This window comes from Seriola aureovittata, chromosome 16 (genome assembly GCF_021018895.1).
Source record: "Seriola aureovittata isolate HTS-2021-v1 ecotype China chromosome 16, ASM2101889v1, whole genome shotgun sequence".
Lineage (NCBI taxonomy): Eukaryota > Metazoa > Chordata > Actinopteri > Carangiformes > Carangidae > Seriola > Seriola aureovittata.
Genome location: NC_079379.1, coordinates 25,733,915 through 25,756,198, shown reverse-complemented (window position 1 = coordinate 25,756,198; position 22,284 = coordinate 25,733,915). Strand labels below are relative to the sequence as shown.

The window sequence follows — 22,284 nt, the reverse complement described above, 5'->3', positions numbered from 1 at the left end:
CGGAAACAACCGCCGTACCAGCTCCTGCAGAATCAGAAACTACCTCTGGGCCAAATTCAGAAACATCAGCCAAACCAGCTCCTGCAGAAGACTCAACAACCTCTGGTTGGTCAGAAGCGACGTCTGAACCAGCCTTAACAATGCCTGTGCTGGATTCTAATACTTCAGCTGAGGCAGTGCCTGGTCCACCTTCTGTTCTTCCACACACAACACCTTATCATACTACAGAATCACATGAGTCACCTACCACAAACAAAGGTGAACCTGAGTCAGCAGAGCATAAACCACACCTGATAAATCCACCAGACACCATGCCTGCAGAAGTGCCTGAGTCTCATCCAGCTGTTCTGCCCAAGATCCCTCTTCAAGTGGAGCGGAAGCCAAAACCACAGTGGAGAAAGCCCAACTGTCACACAGGGTAGAGAGTAAGAAATTTACACTAAATTAAATGTTTTCTGAAATCAAATAAAGGAAACTCGTGGTGTTTTCTTTAGAAAACATAAATAATGTTTGAGACCAGACAGATCCTTCTTTTAATTTTCTAATTTTCTCTAATATTCACATCCATAGTTAGGAGTTCATGTATTCAGACCTCACAAACCCACATAATGGTTTTTTAAAGAGCCATAGTGACGAATGAATCATCACTAAAGACAGCTAAAGACAACAGATCAAACCAGCCACCCTTTTCAAAGCAATACATGAACTCTGACATAGTAGAAATAATTTATCTTACATAAACAATAGTATTAACTTAATATCTGTGGCAGTCTACAGTTAATAGATCCTACTTCATATCTTAACTGTTATTAATTTGATCCTTGATCATCCATGTGACAAAAACAGTCCGCTGCTTATATACAACTATAAAACCAGTAATTTAATCAAACAAATAATAATAATTGGAGCTTTTAGGTTTTAAAAAAATATATATATTTTCAATAAACAAACAAATGAACAAAATACACTATATAAGAGGGGCAGGGCTGTGATAGAAATGCTTTATGAGATTATGAGATTCATAAATCATCAGAGACATGATGTATGTATGTGCTCCAATGAGCGTCATTCTAGTTAATACATAAAGTTAATGTGTGTTAATTAGTAAGACTATCTATAGAAGACCTTTTAACAAGTCTCATTAACTCTTGAGTATAACTAACAAATAACTATATTTCCCAAAATGTCAAATTATTCCTTTGAAATTGAAAATTATGATTTTAGCCCTTATTGTGTTTGCATTGTGTATTTTACTCAGTAAATGTACCTCATCAAGACTCTACACACTTATTACTAATACACACAAACAAGTGACATGAATATGGGACACACAATCTTTTTTGTCTTGGCGCCCCCTGGTGGCCATGAAATAAAGGAAATAATATGGACACTGCAGTACTGCTCAGTGTATTTAACAAAATTGGGTTTACAAAAACTTTATTTATTTACGGTGCAGTTCTTTAGAAGTAATCACGCCTGTAAATCTGTTTTAAATGTATTATTTTATTATATAATCATTTCCCAATAAGCTTCATAAACATTAAATATTAGTATGAAATTTATTGTTTATAATTATTTGATCGATTCTTTGATCGATTCGGACGGACACGGTAATGTGAGGTTCTACTGTGAGGTTCTGCTGTGAGAAGAGTTTTTACCGGAATCACGTGACTCGGACAAACCTCCTCATGCGTCGCTGTCGGTTCGCTGATGTCAGGAAAAGGGAAAAACAACTTCCTTGTCCCGGACCACAGATCTACGAGAAGCTGACGACACGGATCACAGAGCTCAGCAGCGACAGACTGAAACACACAGAGGTTTGACTGACTCAGACTCAGGTGAGTTCATCTCTTCTTCTGTTGAAGCTGAGGCAGAAACAGCAGCAGCGACTTTTTGAACTTAAAGTTTGCTCCCTGTGAACTGATAAAACACAGACTGAGAAACAGTTTCACTATTATTCATTTATACGTCGAAACAATCGATTCTTTCCTCTCTCACTTCTCCCTCTGTATATACTTTTATTTTGTAAAAGAGTTTTCTAAAGTTTAATCACAGTGGTTCATGTTCTGATATTCCTCCAATTAGTTTATTCTAGATTGCACTTTGACCCAGGTAAACCTGCACCTGCTCCAGGTCTTCTCACCAGGTGTTCTCACCTGGCGCAGTTGTAGATTAAATCTGCACGTTTCCAGCAGGTGGATTTAATAACTATATATATCATAGCGGATCAGTTTACAGAGAAGCAAACTGAAACACTTATTTTCACTTTTCATTTCATTTTTCAACTGAAATTCTCTGTTTCCTGTCAAATGTGAAGATTTACTGATTTTCTCAGTTTTGTGTATGAATCTTTTTGAGATGTCGGACTGATAAAAGAAAACATCTTAAGTCAACTTTGGCCTCATAAAAGCCTCCAGTGGTAATAATATATAAGATTGGTAAAAAAAAAAAAAATGGCTCTACTGAACTCTACAATACAAACTATAAATGCTGCTTTAATAATAATGATCCCATACTAAGTAGCTGTGAGTGCTTTTTATTTTTAAACTTTAAATTACGTTCTGCTGATAATAAATCACTGGACTGAAATAAGGTTTTAATGCAAAGTAGTTTTAAATTTTAGTTTTGCTGCTTTTACTGAAGCAAAGTCTCTAAAACTTCTTTCACTTCAGGTTTTCTGTTGATCGATGAATTGATTCAGCGATTGTTTTAGCTGTTATAGAAGTGTTGCATCATTAGAAACTGCTGTGTCTCTCAGGACTGGACTCAGGATCAGTGACGAGGAGCGGAAGATGAAACTGAGGAAGAAGAGATGAAAACTGTTGTTGTTTTTCCTTCTGTTCACCCCTGGAGTAAATTCACCACCTCAACCTGTCTGAACTCTCCTGCATGGATCTTTCATCCCCTTAAAACCTCCCCCTGTCCTTCCTCTGAGAACATGTACCCTGGTGACCCTGAACCCACCCCGGACCCCCAGGACCTGGAGATGGACTTCTTCCACAAGCTGGGTTACTCCACGGCTCAGGTTCAGGCCGTCCAGCAGACGTTCGGCCCCAAAATGGACACAGATAAGGTTCTGGGGGAGCTGGTGAGGATCGGGGCCCGTCGGGATGCCAAGCCGGGGCCGGTGACCACAATGTCAGTGCTGGTTCCCAGAGGGGACGTCCAGGCGGCAGGTCCGACCCTGCAGCTTCCTGTTCCTGCAGCGGCTCCTTCGAGCAGAGAGGACAACAGTGAGGATGAAGACGCCCTGAGACCCGTGGTAATAGACGGCAGCAACGTGGCCATGAGGTGAGAAACTCCTGAGCTCATCGATTAGATGATCGATTTATGGATTGACAGGAATTTTATTGTTTCAAGCAAAATTTCCCAAAATTCACTTCTTCTTTCTTCTTAAATGAGAGGATTTGATGCTTTTTTTCTGTTTCATATCATTTAGAGCTGAATGATTGGTCAATCAATTACGTGATCAATGGAAAATGAATTGGCAACTTTTTTGATATTCAAATAATTGTTTAAGTCATTTTTTGTGTCAAATATGAATATTTACTGCTTTTCTTGATGGTAAACTGCAGATTTCTGACACTTTATAGAAACAATGTTTAAAATATTCAGCAGATTAATTGATAATAAAAATAAGCATTTATTGTTAGGCTTGTTTGGGAAACACTCATCAATAATAAAGAAATAACTGACAGATTAATCTATAATGAAAACAATCAGTTGCCATAGTAACAGCGTTTCTCCTGCTTTAACTCTTTAACAGTTGCTCATAGTTTTAGAAATACTGTTTTTTCTTTTTTTTTTTCTTTTCCCAGCTGTTTTTTTTTCTTTCCACAGTTCCACAGTTTCACCTTTTAGTTGTTTGATTCAAAGTCTCTTAAACAGACAAGAACTTTTCTCATGTTTAATCTGTCAGCCAGTGATTCACTCTGAGTTTGTTCAGTTTAATCAGTTTCCTTTTTGTTGAGGTGAAATGTTGCTGAAAACAGAGAAGAGCTTTATCTTCACTGACTCTGATCCATCTGATAGTTTGTGTGTGAAGATCCAGTTTCTGTGATTGTGGTTTTTAAATGTGACATGAAGCTTTCAGCTGTCTCATTCATATCAGTAAAACATTAACTTGGCCTTTATTTTCTTCATTTAACTTAAATAAAACAGGATTTTAACATGAATAACTAATTAAGTCATACATGTTATAAGCAATATCCACAACTACAGCTAATAATAATAATGATGATGATGATGATAATGATAATAATAATACTAATTATAACAGTAAAAACAAGATCAGCAACTCTGTGACACTGCACTTTGTCACAGCCGTACTTTGAGCTAAATGCTAATGTTGGCGTTAACATGCTGCTGTTTTACTTATTACTATATATGTGTTTTATATACAACAAACAAATACAGTATGACCCCCAATTTTTCTAAAACATATATGGTGTTATATTTGGCCCAATAGAGTCGGCTACTTAAATGCTAACGTTAGCTTTCTAACGTTCTCACAAGGACATCGCTCACATGCTAATGTTTAGCTTTTTAGTGTATGTGTTCAAAAAAATCTGTTTTCTTCATTTTAAAGCATCATATTATTTATCATTATAAGTCACATGATTCAGCTCATCAACTCACATATGTTACATTTACCATCATACTTTAAATTACATTAACGTTCTGCCAAACATGTAGCTGTGTTTTAACAGTCAGTGCCAGCAGCTGGAGACTGTATTCATGCTAACATTAGCAAGGTTGCAATAAATATGCTAACATGTTGATCTTCAGAAGGTGAACAGTGTGTTAGAATTAACATTTGCTAATTGGCACTAAACTCAAACGAAAAATGAGTTCTTTGTTCTTAGCTCTGTGTTTAAGAATGAATTTACGTCACCGACTTTAACTCAGAGGACAAACGCTAAAGACAGTGACAGCTTCACTGTGTCTGGGATGGTGTGATCTGGAGTCAGTCAGAGGTCCTGTCCAGACCTCTTCAGACCTCTTCAGACCTGGTATTAACCTCCGTCTCAGGTGATCCAATCACAAGTGGTCAGCCCTAAGTTCACTTAGACCACATTCAGGGGTCTGGACCACATGTGTCCACATTCTTTTAACAGTGTGAACGTGAACGCTTCCTGGGCCACATTGAGGGACCGCCTCCTCTTCTGACGTCCTCTGAAGGATAAGGATTCATCCCAACATAGTTTATAATGAACAGAAAATATTTTGCTGTTTCAAATGTATCAAACTTCATTTCTCTGTAGAGCTGTGAGCAGCTCATTAATTCACTCAACCCCTCTCTCTCTCTCTCTCTCTCTCTCTCTCTCTCTTTCTCACCCACAAACAAAGACAAGCACATTGACAACAGACCCGTCTGTTGATTGGCTAAAAACAACACATACCTGTTTATTTTCATATTAAGCAGGAAGTGAGATCCGATCACAAGTGGTCAATCGAGATGCATCAGGTTGGAACTGACACATTCAGAGCTGATCACTGTGATCTGATCAATGCAGACTACGTTAACACCATGTCGAACGGGGCCAGACTCTGCTGAGAGCTGGAGGCTGATCTCATTCACCTGCTCACATTGAGACATGCTCACACAGCTGGAGGAGGAGAGATGTGACAGAATGATGTGTGAGAAACATTCAGAGTGTGTACACCCCCCTGTGTCCTCTGCAGACGGGCACGCCCGTACAGGCATGTTGTGAACTCGCTGCTCCAGTATGCAAATCAGAGCACATGTGTTTCCTTGAAGACCGGCACAGAAAGATTGTTTCAAAAGGGTTTCAAAGGGATCAAGCCTGTTGGCTTTTGTCCTTTCTCTGAATTTAGAAAATAATCATCTATAATGATTATAATCTTTATCTATAATCATAGTTTCCTTGAGGAAACGAAGCTCAGCTTGTTTCAGACTCTTGTCATTTCCATGATAAATGTAGAGATGAGGTGAACTGATAGGAGCTGTGACACTTCAGTCGTTGTCGTGAACTGGTTCAGTGAAGATCTCAGTCACTTTTTAATCGTTAATGTTTTAGTTTCTGACTTTCACTCGTTTCCATGTTTTCTTTCAGCCACGGGAACAAGGAAGTGTTCTCGTGTCTGGGAATCCAGCTGAGTGTGAACTTCTTCCTGGACCGAGGCCACACTGACGTCACTGTGTTTGTTCCCTCGTGGAGGAAGGAGCAGCCTCGGCCGGATGCTCCCATCACAGGTACGACACACACTTCCTGTTTCACCTGTGCTCATTGTTACATGACATCAAGGTGTGGAGGGACGCTATGAGCTTTTCATTCATTTCTGTGATTTAAAAAAAAAAAAAATCAAAATCATTTTCTTCTTTTTTGTCACGTTTGAAATTAGAGCTAAAATGAATTTTTGATCAGTTGATGAGCTGACTGCTGGACTATTTCATTTCTTGTCATTTTTCAATCAAAATGGTAGAAAAAAAGCAAAAATATAAGTTTTCAGCTTCTCAGACGTGAGAATTCTCTGTTTTCTATCGTGAACTAAATATCTTCAGTGTTGTTGGTTGGACAAAAGGAGTTTCAATATAAACTTGTGTTCCGCTAAAATATTTTTTTAAGAGTGAATGCTGGAATCCCTCACTATAATGTAGAGATATATTATAAGCTGAACAATGAATGGAGAAACTGATGATTAATAATTGATAACAAAAATAATGATTTGCAGCCATGTTGAAAGTGTTATAAAATTCCAGAGCTCATATTCAGACACATGAAAGAGCAGGACGTGTTTACACACTCAGCTGTTTTACCCTCAGTGGGAAAAACCCATGTACTGTTGTTTTTTAATCTTTAGCTACGACTCAAAAGATTAAACTGGGGGGGTTTCCAGTGGTTTGTGAAAAAAACAAACAATATAAGTGTCACTGTTGGTGATTCTAACAGCCGGTTGGTTTTTTAAACAGCCTGTTGGTGGCCTACATTTGGAAGCGGCTGTTTCTGCTGCAGCTTCATGTAGATAAGCAGATTTCTCAGGCTGATAAACGGTTTGAGGACGATGTATATTTAGGTCTCTTAGTAAATAATTAACAGGTTTCCACACAAACTGAAATGCAGCTGAAAAATTATAATTAAGATTGTGTATGAAATGTAATGAGTCTTTATTGGTGGCTATAATCTGTATTTTTATAACAACCATGAGAAAGTATTAATGACGCTACAGAGGATATTCACTGACTCAGCAGCTGCCTTCAGCTTTACTACTTAATAGTGACTCTCAGCTCATTATAGATTCATTATTTGTTATAAAGAGCCACATATTTCCCTCAGGAGTTGGTGGAGACCAAATGCAGAGCTTAAAGAGACTGAATGTTGTACCAGCTTCCAGGAAGATAACTTCAAATGATATTTGCTTCATAATTGTAAATAAACAACTGTTTACTGTTAAATCCACCATATCAACTTAAAAGGTGAAGACATGTCAGTGTAGGTTCACAACCTGTTTCAAGAGTTTAAAAAACCTTATGCTACTTTACGTTTGTTTCCAGATCAGCACATTCTGCGAGACCTGGAGAGGAAGAAGATCCTGGTCTTCACACCGTCACGGCGCTTCGCAGGTAAACGTGTGGTCTGTAATGACGACCTCTTCATTGTGAAACTGGCCTTCGACACTGACGGTATCATCGTGTCCAACGACATGTACCGAGACCTTCAGGGAGAGAAGCCGGAGTGGAAACGCTTCATTGAGGAGAGGCTGCTCATGTACTCCTTTGTTAACAACAAGTGAGTCCTGCCCCCCCGACACCCCCCCACCCCCCCCCAGCTTTATTCACATAACACAGATCAATGATGAGTCAGTCCTACGTTAGACTGATGTTTTCACCTGATCAGGTTTATGCCTCCTGACGATCCTCTGGGTCGACATGGACCGACCTTGGAGAACTTCCTGCGGAGGTTTCCCAAGACTCAGAAGAAACAGCAGTGTCCTTATGGTGAGAGAACGTCAGCAGAGACTGACACCTGGTTCAGGTTTAATGGTCTCAGCCACACTAACAGCAGAGTCCACCACTGCTATAAAATATAGTACAGACATTCATGGTTCCCAGAGGATGAATCCTAATGACTTTAGTGATTCTCTTTTCCTCTGGAACCACGATCAGCAAACTTTAGCATACTAGCACAAAAAACTAAAATGTTGAACATTGTAAACAATATAGCATGTTAGCATGCTGACATTAGCCTTGAGCTAAAAGTTCCAATGTCTTGTTAAAGCACAGCTACATTAGCAGTTAGTTAACTGTGATGATATTTGTAGTGAATCAAACCAAACCAAACAACTGCTGTGATGCTTTAAGATGAGGAATCTGATATTGTAGTAGGGTAAGCTAACAGCTAACAGCTATTATGGTTAGGGTTAGATTACAACTAACAGCCGTAAACTGATTGTTCGTCTTTCAGGAAAGAAATGTACGTACGGAGTCAAATGTAAATTCCACCACCCTGAACGAGCCAAACAGTCGAGTCGCTCAGTAGCTGACGAGCTTCGTGAAAACACCAAACACCCTTCACCTGCTCAGAAACAACCTTCAGCTCGCTCCAGTCTTCAGCCCGGACAGAGCCTCCTGCTGGTGGAGGACATGGCCAAGAAACTGACTCTGGGACATGAGAGCGGCTCTGTGAAGAAGGATCATAAACATGAACAAGTAGCTCAGGTGAAGCCAAGTCAGCGCTCCAGCAGGAGGACCGCATCGAGGAAGGAGAAGCCCAGCCAGCTCTCGTCTTGTGACCACAGCTCCGGGCAGGGCGGCGGCTCTCAGGAGCAGCTGGACTCGGGTCTAGGCTCCATAGACAGTCAGCTAAAGGAGGCTGCGTGGAACCAGTGTGATCATCAGTACAGGCCGACGTTCAGGAGCTGCCAGCGGAACCACAGTGCCCGACCCCAGTACTGCCCCCCAACAAGCGCCCCCTGCAGCTGCTGCTCACATGGTCCTCCTTTACCAGCCTTCCAGCACCACAACCAGCCTCACAGCATCAAGCCGGTCAGCAGCCTCAGCTCTGACATGGCCCCCTACGGCCCCCTTCAGTACCAGGGCTACGGGCTGTACCCGCTCAGTGTGCCTGCCTACAGCCAGCCGACAGACTTCCAGCACAGCAGAGTCCACGAATGCCAGCAGCAGATGTTCTGGTCGGATCCGTTCGGGGGGCGACGTCCAGCGGTCCGCAGCCAGCCGGGGGAGCGCTCACAGTGGGAACCGAGTCCCAGCAGGGAGGAGAGAGAGGTGGTCCGAAAGAAGCTCCTCGCCATCTTCAGTGCACACCTGGTCGACACGGCCATGGACATGTTTCCTCACATGATGGATCCACAGATGCTCGTCGCTGAGATCCTCATGCTGCAGGGTCAGAACCGGTCTCTGAGATGAGACCAGTCCAGACATTAGACCGGTCCAGTCTGAACCCAGTCTTGCAGTAAGAAGACTGAAGAGAAACTGTGATAAACATGAGTTTGTGTGTTTTGTATTGTGGTATCCACCTTGTTATAATTTGTATTTGAATGTTGCTTCAGTGAACTGGGTCAAATAAGAGGCAAAAATCAGTTGATACAAATTGTATCTTTATTAAAAAATGTAAAAAGAAAAGTTGAGTTCACGTCACTTGAGGTTAAAGGGTTAAGTCAGTGTTCACTGAGGTAGGTTCAGTCTAATACAACTAATGATGACGAGTCATAGAGGTGTTACTTAATTACATGTTTAGTATTAATTACAACACCTTTTCTAACTCTGACCTCAGAAATGAATATAATTGAATTTACACAAAAACATTTGAACATTATGAGTTCTGTAGCTGTTATTGTGTTAGATTGTCCAGTTGTACCTATTAAAGTGATCACTGAGTGAATAAAGTGACATGGATCAGATGAATGTATAAATGTCTTTTTGTGTCATATTGGCACTGTCACCATTTACACTCACAGCCAGATACAGCGTCGGTTGGGGTCATAATTAACCTGAACCAGCCATTCAATTAATGTGTCATGATGAAATAATAATAAAGGTTTGTTATTGTAATGCACAATTAATAACATTAAATAAAATGATTAATCTCACAGACGAGATTTGAAACCAAAAACAAGCTCATAATCTTTTATATTCCCAGTTGTGTTTATTTAATTTAATGCTTTTGCATTTGTTATAATAATAATAGTTTGTTCATATTGCTCAGCCCTTCTGACACACACTAAACCCTTTGTATTATTAACCAGACACTTGAAAGTGATTTTCATACCTGAAGCTTGTTTTGTGTCTCTGAGCTGAGATAGATACTAGACATTATTTATTATTTTATAATTTGCCAGTTATTTCTTCATTATTTGATTAATGGTTTGTTTTTTACAAAATGTCAGATAATAGTGAAAAACACAAATGACCATTTCTTAAATTGTTTTTCAACCGACAGTTGAAAACATATATTTAATATGATTTAAGTTTTTTATTTCTGATAAAAACCATTATGTAGCTTATTATATATAAATAGATCATTGTTACTAATGCATTGTTCTTTATTGTGTGGAGCTGGTTCTTTAGTCAGAATATGTAAAATTTATTACAGCATGTGTTTGTAACTATAGTTACATAAATGTAGATGTATAAACACAGTGGAGACACTAAAGTGAAGCACAGGTCATTTAAATGTAAGAACAGTTAGTAAAAGTAGAGTTAATAATTTAATCAGTGACCAGATGCAGACAGGTGGAGTATTTATATATATTTATATATCTGATCACAGTCCACAGGTCACAGCTGGAGCAGATTAAAACAAACATGAGCTGTTACAACTTGTTCTCCACCAAGCCACATTCTTTCTTCTGCAGCAGAACTAAACGTTTCAGTCTCATCTCCATTCATATACACAGAGACAAACCAAAGTCTAAGAGACGAGGAGCACTTCTGTAGTTTCAGGATTGGAAAGCATGGCTAAAAAGGAAAGATTTCAGTTTAGATTTAAATGAGACAGTGTAGCAGCGTTTTTTTAAATGGTTTTAATGAAGAACGTAACACTGACGTCCATCCACAGTGTTTGAGGCACGTGTTGAATTTAAATCAGATAATGTTACACTGAACAAACAGCAACAAGCTGCCGGAGGGAAAAAACCTCTGACTGAAGTGTTTATGACTCATCGATGGAAACAGTTTTCCATTGATCTGCTCTAACTGTACTTTCCCTGCTGACACTGCAGTGTATTGATGTTGAATAAGATAACACACACACACACACACACACACACATAATGTCTTCCTGTTTAATTTCAACACAGTGTAAATAACATCAGATAAAATAAATGTTTAGTGTTTAAAATAACAGAGTCAAACAGGAAATAAAATTATTAATAAATAGTAATAACTGATTGATCAAAAAAGGCAATGAACTTTTAACATGCTACGAACATGTGTTATATGTACGTGTATATGTAAAAATATATTATGATTTCATGTGATTTTATCAGTGGTGGAAACCAAGTACATTTATTCACATATCACTGATGTATCACTATGAGTTACAGTGTGCAATAAATAAATAAAATCCACCTCAACCTGCTGTAACATTAAAATGCTGCTTACATGTTAATATATCAGTAATTATTTTCCAGTAATATAGAATAGGCCTTCTCTGTAAAGGATCATTCAATCAAATTCATATTTTTATACTGACACAGCTGAACTGTAATACTTCTGTACGCTGCAAACACAACTTTGACACTTTTGAAGTTGATGTGTGAACAAACAGTTCCACAGCAACATGATCAGACATGAGAGCAATAAACTAGAAGAGACAACAGAGTCCTAGAGTGTCTCAGTTACATGGCTGGACTCACTCTTCACCTTGCACATGTTTTAAATTCCATCTCGCAGCATGACTCATGTTCTCTCTGCACCTTAATATGCAAATACTGAGGCTGGGACAAATGGGAGGATACATACAACACGCCAGGACCCGCTGTTTCTACAGATACAGACAGTGACAGACAGGTGGAGGTGAACACTGAGTCTACGTCATGTCACAAACTCCTCTGCCTTCCCATTATGCCTCAGCAGCTTTGTTAACATGGAAACTAAGTATAAGGCAGCAAATGTGACATCATGAGCTGCTCTCTGCTGCCATTGGAAAACATGTAACTCAAAGGTTTGATGATGACTCCTCCTGCTGGACTGATGAAGAAATGACATTTTGTTCAAAAACAAAAAAAGATAAAAGAAGAAGAAAACAAATTTAACATGAAAAAAAATGAAATGTGAGAATTTCAATATAAAATAAAGTGGAAAACAGAAACATTATTTCACAGCTAAATATATTGGTATTCCTCATTTATGCACATTTTGCCGATTTGAAATAGAATCATTATCATTTGGTTTTAACAGCTGTTACTTTGAAGGTTTGGTGCAGACCTCATTTCTTTTTCTGAACACATTTTGTTTTTCATAGTAACAACAATGTCTCTGACTTTTATTTATTGATGTGAAATGTGAAATATTTGTTTGCATCAACAAACTATTTCTGTAACAGAGAGGCACCAGGTAAAACTAAATTCAAGATTAAATTTGTCCTTCTGTTGTTTTGAAATACTTTTATTGTTTTTGTTTCATGATCTTTATTTATACCTTTTATTGTGTTTATTTTATTTTTATGTATTGTTCATATTTTACTCCATGTTTTTATTTGTTTTGGTAAGATGGAAAATGTTTTTAAATAATAAAGCATTTGAAAAAAAAGCTGAAATTTGAAATCAACTACATTACCCAGAAGTCAGCTGTACTCTGCGCAGTCGCAGTCTGAGTCGGCTTCATGACGCTGACTTTGTTGTGTTAACCCAGTTCGTGTTGTGCTGTGTCGCCAGTGAGAGCTAACTGTTACATGTCGCAGTGATGTAGCTCGTAGAAGAAGGACTTTAACCTGCTGTGACCGGCTAACGTTAGCTAACGTAAGCTAATGCTACAGGGGACCGTCTGTGAAACTACTGCGGCTCCGGTCGTCAACCCGCTAGCTAACTAACTAGCTAGTTACACGCTAGCAGACACGCTGGTGTGAGTTTGCGATGTGCTGCTGTTTGTTTCTCTCTCCCTGGTCTCGGCTGGTTCTGTAACTCAGCTGCCGGGTGGGAAACTGTTCTCTGTGTGACTGTGGGAAGCAGAAAAACACCGTCCTCCCGCCGTTAATGCTGGTGTCTCTGTCGTCAGAAGTCAAGCTAAGATGTGGCAGAGTGTCGGGCTCACGCTGCTGGTCATTGTGGCCACTCTGGTGTGTGCGCTGCTCTTCATGCTGTTTGGTGAGTTTAGAGACAACACATTTAATCGATGACTCATCTGTCTGTAATCTGTCTGTGACTCATGGATTGCTAATAAGAGGCAGCAGTAACAAAGACATGAACTGAAGGTGGACTCAGAGAGAAACAGTTTCCTCCTAAATGTGGAACTGCTCCTTTAATGTTTCCTCGTGTCAGACTGGACTGACAGTCTGTGACCTGTTTAGATTTCAGTTAAGAGTTTCTATTTTAGTCATGAGAAGTCAGATCATCATGGCTGCTCCTCTGTGCCTCCTCTACAGACAGTCACTAATCTTCAGACCCTGAGGAGAAGGTTTCTGTTAGTCACCATCATGTGTCATGTATCCTCTGTCCAGACAAACTGATGAATCTGCAGGAGCAAAGTGTTTAGGCACTAAAAGTAAAGTGAGGATTTATTTAAAAACAGTGTCATGATAGTTTTTATTTATCCCTTAACTTTGCTCCTTGTTCCTCTCACCTGAGAAGATGCTTCTTCATGTTTGGCTCATTGTTTAATGCTGCAGAGTGAAGGGCATACTGTGATAGATAAGAATCTAAACTGCATTAAGTCTTTATGAGGTGCTGTATCTTCACTTTAAAATGTTATGTCATGAAAAATGTTTTCAGCCTCAGTTCCCCTCCCTCCTCTGTCTACACCTGATCAGCTTTTACCTGGACTCATCTGATCCAGGTGATCAGGTGCAAGTGGAGCAGGGAAATTCTTTTTATTTATTCAGTTAGATCCCCATTAGTTACTGTGCTATAACAATGGCTCCTCTTCCTGGGGTCCCCTTAAATTCATAAACAATACTTCAGTAACAACAGATACATCAATACATATCCATATCATTCATACTCACAAAACACAATACAACCCCTACCATGCACAACAACCAACACAAAACTAATATATACAATAACGCTATTTAATCATTTAATCTTTTCATAAATGAGAAAAAATAAATACTTTACGCAATTTAATCCAATAAGCCACAAAGAGAAAGATAAATAAAAATAAATACGTGGGGCGAAATAGCTCCTGTACCCAGAAAAACAGTTAAATATTAAATGTTGGTGCTAATTGCTTTAAAATTACATTATACACATTACAATTAGTAAAGCAGCTGTTTTCTGTACAATGCTATAAGACTCTTCTGGTTAGGGTTAGGCTGCAACTAATGATTATTCTCATTATCAATCTGCCAGTTATTTTCTTGATTAATCAGTTAATAACTTTGTCTTTAAAATGTCAGAATATAGTGAAACATGTTATAATCTCCCAAATTCCAAGGTAATGTATTCAAATTTAATTTAATTTGATCAAGAAACAAAAATATTCAGTTTACAATCAGATAAGACAAAGAAAAGCAGCTAATCGTCACTTTTGAGAAGCTTTTACCAGCAAATGTTTGGAAAACGATAAATCTGAATAAAAATAGTTGCTGATTTATTTTCTGTCTATTGACTAATCAGTTAATCATTGCAGCTGACATTATGTACAATTACATATCTCCTTGTCTCATTTTGTACGAAAATATAAAAGCAACATTAATATTGACAAATATTGTGTTTTGTTTTAGTTTAAGTTTTACCAGTTGAGTAAGAATGTGTCATTTGTAGCTACTGTCTTAGTTTGGATTAGGAGACAGTTACACTTTGGGATTGGATCAAAAATATGAATTACTGTGCAGTGTAGACCTGCAATGATGAGTTGATTGATCAATTGGTGATTGACAGAAAATGAATCAGTAACTATTTTGGAAATTGTACTGTTTTTGAAATTCCTTGAAATCAGCAGTAAGTGTTTTCTGTGTTTCTCAAAGGTTGGTGGGTTTTATCTCTCAGGTAAACACATGCTCAGCTCTGAATGTCTCTGGATCTAATAAATGAAGCTGGTTTCAACAGTTCCTTTATGAAGCCTGACCGTTTCCCTCCTTTCCCCCTCAGGGTGGTACGTAGTGTGGCAGCTCTTCCTGTCCAAGTTCAAGTTCCTGCGTGAACTTGTTGGGGACACTGGAACCCCCCAGGCCGAAACCCAGCCGTCCGAAACCAAGACTGAACGTACAGCGAACGCCGCAACTCGAAATCGGCCCAAGACCGCCGCACGCCAAAGAGTCGCCCCCCCAGAGAGCTCCTCATAGTTCATCCTGACCTGTCTCACCATGGCTCCTCGTCAGCCCTCTACAAATGTCCTGTGTGACCATCAGAGACATTTCCCACTGACCCTGTGAACTACACTACACAAGGACCCTCCCCAACCCCCCACCCCCACCAGGACACTTTAAACTGACCAGGCAGATCTCCTGGCTTCAAAGGGAAAAGCCATTAATGTTCACTGCTGTCCATTTCTTTATGTTCATATGTTTAATTATGTTTAATTATGTACAGTCACGAGTTCTGAGTCTGAGTCACTCACTGTCCTCTGGTTACCCTGCACCAGGGACGGCCGAGCTGCTTCCTGTCTCCATCTCTGTGGAGCTGTCTCCTCCTCTGTGGAGCTGTCTCCTCCTCTGTGGAGCTGTGTCCTCCTCTGTGGAGCTGTGTCCTTCTCTGTGGAGCTGTCTCCTCCTCTGTGGAGCTGTGTCCTCCTCTGTGGAGCTGTTTCCTCCTCTGTGGAGCTGTGTCCTTCTCTGTGGAGCTGTGTCCTCCTCTGTGGAGCTGTGTCCTCCTCTGTGGAGCTGTTTCCTCCTCTGTGGAGCTGTGTCCTTCTCTGTGGAGCTGTGTCCTCCTCTGTGGAGCTGTTTCCTCCTCTGTGGAGCTGTCTCCTTCTCTGTGGAGCTGTGTCCTTCTCTGTGGAGCTGTGTCCTTCTCTGTGGAGCTGTGTCCTCCTCTGTGGAGCTGTCTCCTCCTCTGTGGAGCTGTCTCCTCCTCTGTGGAGCTGTGTCCTTCTCTGTGGAGCTGTGTCCTCCTCTGTGGAGCTGTGTCCTCCTCTGTGGAGCTGTGTCCTTCTCTGTGGAGCTGTGTCCTCCTCTGTGGAGCTGTGTCCTCCTCTGTGGAGCTGTGTCCTCCTCTGTGGAGCTGTCTCCTTCTCTGTGGAGCTGTGTCCTCCTCTGTGGAGCTGTGACAAACAGATGTTTTGATTCTCCATGTTCACGTCCTTGTGTATTTTTGCAGAGGTTCACAGATAACTATTAAACTCTGAGCTCGTTTGCATCAGTTCAACAACTGAAGATGAACTCAAACCTGAAACTGACAACTTTATTTTCTTTAAAACACAATGAAGTGCAATGAAAGGACGTTTATGCTGTCATTTAGTTTTTTCTTGGAACAGTGAACCTCTCTATGTATTATGGAGATATTATAATAATAATTATTATTATTTTTACCATCTGTGCGCCTCGTAGAAAGAAAATGCCTTCAAGGAAGAAGACGAATAACGAGTGAGATGTGACTTTTTCTGTTTTACCTTTTTATCGACTCGTACTTGAAGAGTCAGAGGAAGTGTTGAGTCAGCTGAGCGACAGAAGCCCCTCCCTCCCCGTGCCTCTGTCTGTACCTGTGCCTGTCTACATGGCGTCCACTGTTCGTGACCCGGCCTCAACAGCAGCTTTGTGTCCGTCACAGGACAAAGCTGACCAGGTTTAACCAATATGTATGTGATATAGTTTCCCTCCAGGTATAACATTTGTGAATCTGGCACCTTTTTATCAGCAGTGATTTGTTTTCTTCAGAGGAGCAGTAGCTTCAAATAAATAATGTCATGAACATGTTGAGCTCTGTCCCGTTCTGTTTGAGGAAAAGTCATTGTAGTGAACGTGTGATTGATTGTTCAGTCTTTTTTGATATACACAAAGTTCCCTTCTTGACCTCATTCTGTATAAACACATGGAAATAACCATATTTTAACTAGCTGATATTTTTATGATCGTTACAGTAAATTAATCTGCATCTATTTTGAGTATTAAGTGTTTGTTGTTTCTCAAATGTGAGAATGAGCAGCTTTTTCTATTTCTTGGAGAAAAACAGATAAATGTGGTTCAGACGTGGTCATGTGGATAATCACGTTGTTGTTGATAATGGATGAAATCCTGCTTTTCACGCTGTAAACCAACATGAAACTGCTCAGCTCTTTAAAGTCATTGTACTTGACAGGTTTCAGCTGCTGACATCCTTCCTCCATTTGACCACCAGGTTTCAGCATCGCACTGATAGAAAAACAGCATCCAGCCTGAAGGTAACAGCTCCTCATGTTTCTGTGTTTGTGAGCAGTAACTAACTACAGTTACTGAAGTAAATGTTTTGTGCATGAGTTCATGTTTTAGGTACTTGTATATTTTGTGGTACTTTATACTTCTACCATCACAATTATACAAGCAACATTAATGAAATATGCTGCATATATTTAGTTCTTATTATTCCACCTCATCCAGCTGAAACGCTACAGTGAGAGTACACGTTAATTAGTAATAATAATATAACTCTGTTACAGGGAACTTTCTGTTGCCTCATTAGAACTTCAAATCATTTTAATTGAATCAGTTTTAATACTATAGAAACATGTTGCTGCTAAAACTTTGGTGTTTATAGTGAAGTGAAATTATGAATGTAGGACTTTGATTTATGGAAGCAATACTTCCTCCACCACAGGTGAGTATAAAGTCTTTGGTTTAAAATGTCTCACAAGGCTAATTTAAAATAAAAGACAGTCTGTTGGTGTTTGATGGTTAATAAGACTCAGATCTGTAGAACAAAACGAGTTAAAATTAGTTTTATTTTGTATAATATTTTTACTGTGGAACAAACTGCAGCTGTTTTGTTTTTGAGTGGAATTCAGAGACAAAAGCAGATGATAAAATACTGAAAATAAAATAAATATTAACACCCACATATCCACATGACTCCAGTCTAATCCCTCTGCAGACCGGCTCTGGTCCTTTAGACTCTGCTGGCTCACTTCAAATGGCTGCCATAAATTACTGTCCCAGACCTGAACGCGGCACATTAATCTACTGTATATATAATCTATACAGAGTCTGTCTGAGTGTAAAAGACCTTTTTAGTCTCTGACAACACTTAATCCATTTCAGCCCCGAGGGTCATTAGCTTATTCCTGAGCTGCTCATATTTAATGCAGAGTGATTGTGACTGAAACATGCAGCCGAGCGAGAGCTAAATGCTAACAATGGAGCTACAAATGAGCTTCTGGAAAAAAAAGATTATATTTTCTCTTAAAGACAGATTATTATAAAACGGTTAAGAGTTAAATATGCGAGCGACTCTTTTTAAAGGTCAAATGTTCTGAATTTCCCCAGAGTTTGTGGTTTTTAGATCTATTTCTCTTGTGTCAGTCATGAATCATTTTTGTCTCTTTGTGGATGTTTTGTGTTTCTTACTGCTTGTTTTTCATCTCCATTTTGTGTCTCTTTATTTTATGTTTTATGACTTTCAAATAAGAAACAATCATTTCATACTGAGGCTGTGGCTCAGGAGCCCCTGACCCCTGACACTCCCATGAGGTAACCATTCATTTTTCTACACTGTGGTTTTTCTACTTTAACCAACCACAGCAGGAACAGGAAGTAGATCTGTGTTATTTTGAGTTTCAATGGGGTTTTACTCAGACGTTGAGAATCTACTTGTCCAGAATCCTTCAGTGGAAACAGATGAAGAAAATGAAGAAACCACCCGAACAGTTAATGAACCATGAGGCAAAGCTCGGCTGCTCCTCTCCCTAAGATCTATTCAGAGGAGGAGGAGGTTCTGTTCAGAGGAGGAGGAGGTTCTGTTCAGAGGAGGAGGAGGTTCTGTTCAGAGGAGGAGGAGGTTCTGTTCAGAGGAGGAGGAGGTTCTGTTCAGAGGAGAAGACCCCACCGAGCTACAAAGCTGTAATTTCAGAGCCTGCAAATACTTTAGAGGAAATGATTGTGGTAAATCAAGGAACTGACATAGACTCCCCAACTCTCTCTCTTTCTCTCTCTCTCTCGCTCCCTCTCCCTCCCCCTATATATATGTATATATATATATACACATATATATATACACATATATATACATATATACATATATATACATATATATATATATATACATATAGATATATATATATATACATATAGATATATATATATATACATATATATATATATAATATATATACATATAGATATATATATATATATACATATATATATATATATATATACATATATATATATACATATACATATATATATATATATATATATATGTGTATATATATGCTTGGCTCTGTGCTCCTGTTGCGGGTTGTTTTTGCACATTCTCTCTGTGACGACCTTTCCCTGTTAATTCCCTGACAGACAGGTGAACAGCTGACTCAGTCCAACACCTGTTTGCTGTTTCTGGACCAGACAGTTTCTCATCGAGGAGCGAGGAGACGACAGCTCCAGGGGATTGAACAAAGTGCAGCCTCAGCTCCATCTCTGCAGCTTGTGCAGCTGTGGACTGTGGTGAACCAGAGACAGTTGTTAATGAGACGTTTGGCCCGATGCCCCTGGAGACAGACACTCTGAAGCTGCTGAGTCCAGGACAGAGAGTTCTGGACCTGGTGGATGTTCGAGCTGCCAGGACTGAAATAACTTATTGATTCACCACAAGTCTCTCCAGGTCTGAACCATGAACTTCAGCCAAAAGTTTCTTTTCACTAGTTTAGAGCCACAACATGTCCTGAAATACTTAATTACTGCCCTACAACAGCTAAACCAAGACACACATATCAGGTGAGAGCTAGGTGCTGAGCTAGTGATGGATAGCTTTGGCTAAAGCTAACACAAAATATTGTTTTTTCCTGGCTGTCATTTGTAATTAAAAAAAAAAATTTAGATGTACTGACATCTTGGTATAGTTAGTATCTAAATGGATAAGTTTTCATCGATGTGATCAATCAATCTATAATCTTCAACTATAATATAATGAAATATAATATAAATACCAATCCATTAACTGTGGTGATCCTCTGATATTTCCTCCAGCATAGTGACGTTCAAGAGGGTAATGTCTCAACAACTATTGGATGGACTACCATGCAATTTGGAACAGACAATCATGTCCCCTCAGAGTGATCACAATGGTGATCCCTTAACTTCATTGTGCCACCAACAGGTCAAAGTTTAGGAACAAATATGTGTAAATCTAGAAGCATTACACCTCTCTCTCTCTTACAGTTTTCAGCCTGAAACCTTTAAACATTTGTGCAGATGAACAGAGAAAATGTCTCAGACAGACTTTTAAGGTGGACCTGACATCTCCTGATTTACTGTGTCTGTCTGCAGAATGGAAACCCTTTTTAAAAGTCTTTCCATTGCAGATTCCTTTCTTTCCCATCTCCTTGGAGAGCGCTAAGAGGAATGCAGTGAATAATGAAAACAGCTCGATTGGCTGTAAGTGCCAGCCCGTGTGAGCTTGCAGGGTTTTTAATGAGATTTTCTGATTGGGAGCTGGGGGGGGGGTCTCAGTGTTTTCGTGGGCATCTCCTCTTCACACAGTCCCATCTATCTAGGTGGAGCAGCGTCTCCATGGAAGGGGGGGGGGCATACTTCACTCAGATTATAATGAAAGAGAGGAAAGAGGCGAGAGGTGAAGAAGAGGAGTTGTGTTTCCTACAGACTGTTGTTCAGACGTTCAGTCATGTGATCAGTTCACTGTGAACCACACAAACATGGTGCAGCTGAGGAACATGTTTCTCACGGTCCAGAGAACGTGTGTGTGAGCAGCCCTCATTATTCTCTGTGTGTCATGTCTAATGTTCTACAGCAAAGTGAAGAATTATTTGGCTCAGACTCTTTATCCAGCAGCTCTGTGTGAAACCCTCTGGTCTTTAACTGAGGCCCTTTAAGATCAGAAGGACAAATAATCTGATCAGATCTGACCTGAAATCAGAAACATCCTGCAGGGGTCCACTAGGATGTGACTGAGTGAGACAAGGCTTAGTGTTGCCACGGTGACAACATAGGCGGAGCTCTTTACTAACTGCTGTGTCAGGCTTCGATAAACTCAACTCTTAACTCAAGGTTCATTACCTAGCTTGTTTTTTTTTTCTGTTGGAGCTTGATGACATTGTGTATAAAGATCATGAGACATGTTTGATCTAGTTCACATGTGGATGATTTTATTATGGTTCATTCATGATTTCATCGTCTCTTGTTTTAAGTGTCATATGTCCCGGAAAAGTTGATACATCTGTATTTCTATCACTTGCTCTAATCATGTGTGTTAAGATCAAATTGAAGCGTTTAAAGATGGGTGTGGTCAGACCCGCAATGAACAGAACTGATGTAATAATGAAGTAATGACTAGTAAACACTGATATAAGAATGTATTAAGGACTACTGAGTACTGATGTAATAATGGTGTAATGACTAGTAAAAACGGATGTAATAATGTAGTACTGACTACTGAGTACTGACGTAATTATGTATTAATGGCTACTGAGTACGGATGTAATAATATAGTAATGACTACTGAGTACTGATGTAATAATGTAATGTAATGTCTTCCTATTGAAAGGGAGTTTTTCCTCCCCCTGTCACCAAATGCTTGCTCTTGCTCTTTGTGGGAACTGTTTTTATCTCTATATTAAAGCAATGTCCTGACCTTACCCTGTAGAGTGCCTTGAGATGATGTATATTATTATTTGGTGCTATACAGATAAAATTGAATTGAAATAAATAAAAATGTCATAAAAATGTTATAGTATAGTATGTCTTAAAAATACCAAATAATGACATTCTGGAATTTTTATGACGTACTATACTAAGATATTTTTCGACATTTTTATGACATACTATATGATGATATTTCTACGACTTTTTTATGACATGATATACTATATTTTTATGACATTTTTATGGCATACTATACTATGATCTTTTTTTTTACATAATATAATATGAAATTATTTTGACATACTATACTATGACTTTTTATAATATACTATACTATGAGATTTTTACGACATTTCATGGCATACTATATGAAGTTTTTATGACATTTTTTTGACATAACTATACTATGATATTTTTA

General features: G+C 39.2%; 2 protein-coding genes across 2 annotated transcripts; both read left to right on the top strand.

Annotated features, from left to right (window-relative positions):
• The first annotated feature begins 1,708 nt into the window (after positions 1-1,708).
• zc3h12ab (zinc finger CCCH-type containing 12Ab) lies at positions 1,709-9,882 on the top strand. Its single transcript, XM_056398462.1, has 6 exons — positions 1,709-1,838; positions 2,759-3,291; positions 6,078-6,217; positions 7,517-7,751; positions 7,860-7,960; positions 8,427-9,882. Exons 2-6 carry the CDS (start codon positions 2,813-2,815, stop codon positions 9,386-9,388), a joined length of 1,917 nt encoding a protein of 638 aa, XP_056254437.1. The 5' UTR covers positions 1,709-1,838; positions 2,759-2,812; the 3' UTR covers positions 9,389-9,882.
• Positions 9,883-12,796: 2,914 nt separating this feature from the next.
• Positions 12,797-16,997, top strand: smim13 (small integral membrane protein 13). The gene is made up of 2 exons (XM_056400074.1): positions 12,797-13,287; positions 15,232-16,997. The coding sequence occupies exons 1-2, from the start codon at positions 13,212-13,214 to the stop codon at positions 15,423-15,425; spliced, it is 270 nt and encodes an 89-aa protein (XP_056256049.1). The 5' UTR covers positions 12,797-13,211; the 3' UTR covers positions 15,426-16,997.
• Positions 16,998-22,284: the final 5,287 nt, after the last annotated feature.

What these genes read in the sequence shown, in the direction of transcription:
- zc3h12ab (XM_056398462.1), top strand. Translation starts at nt 2,813, where the DNA reads ATGAAAACTGTTGTTGTTTTTCCTTCTGTTCACCCCTGGAGTAAATTC. An exon ending in GGCAGCAACGTGGCCATGAG is followed by an intron (nt 3,292 to 6,077) that starts GTGAGAAACTCC and finishes GTTTTCTTTCAG; the next exon opens with CCACGGGAACAAGGAAGTGT. An exon ending in TACTCCTTTGTTAACAACAA is followed by an intron (nt 7,752 to 7,859) that starts GTGAGTCCTGCC and finishes TCACCTGATCAG; the next exon opens with GTTTATGCCTCCTGACGATC.
- smim13 (XM_056400074.1), top strand. Translation starts at nt 13,212, where the DNA reads ATGTGGCAGAGTGTCGGGCTCACGCTGCTGGTCATTGTGGCCACTCTG. An exon ending in GCTGCTCTTCATGCTGTTTG is followed by an intron (nt 13,288 to 15,231) that starts GTGAGTTTAGAG and finishes TTTCCCCCTCAG; the next exon opens with GGTGGTACGTAGTGTGGCAG.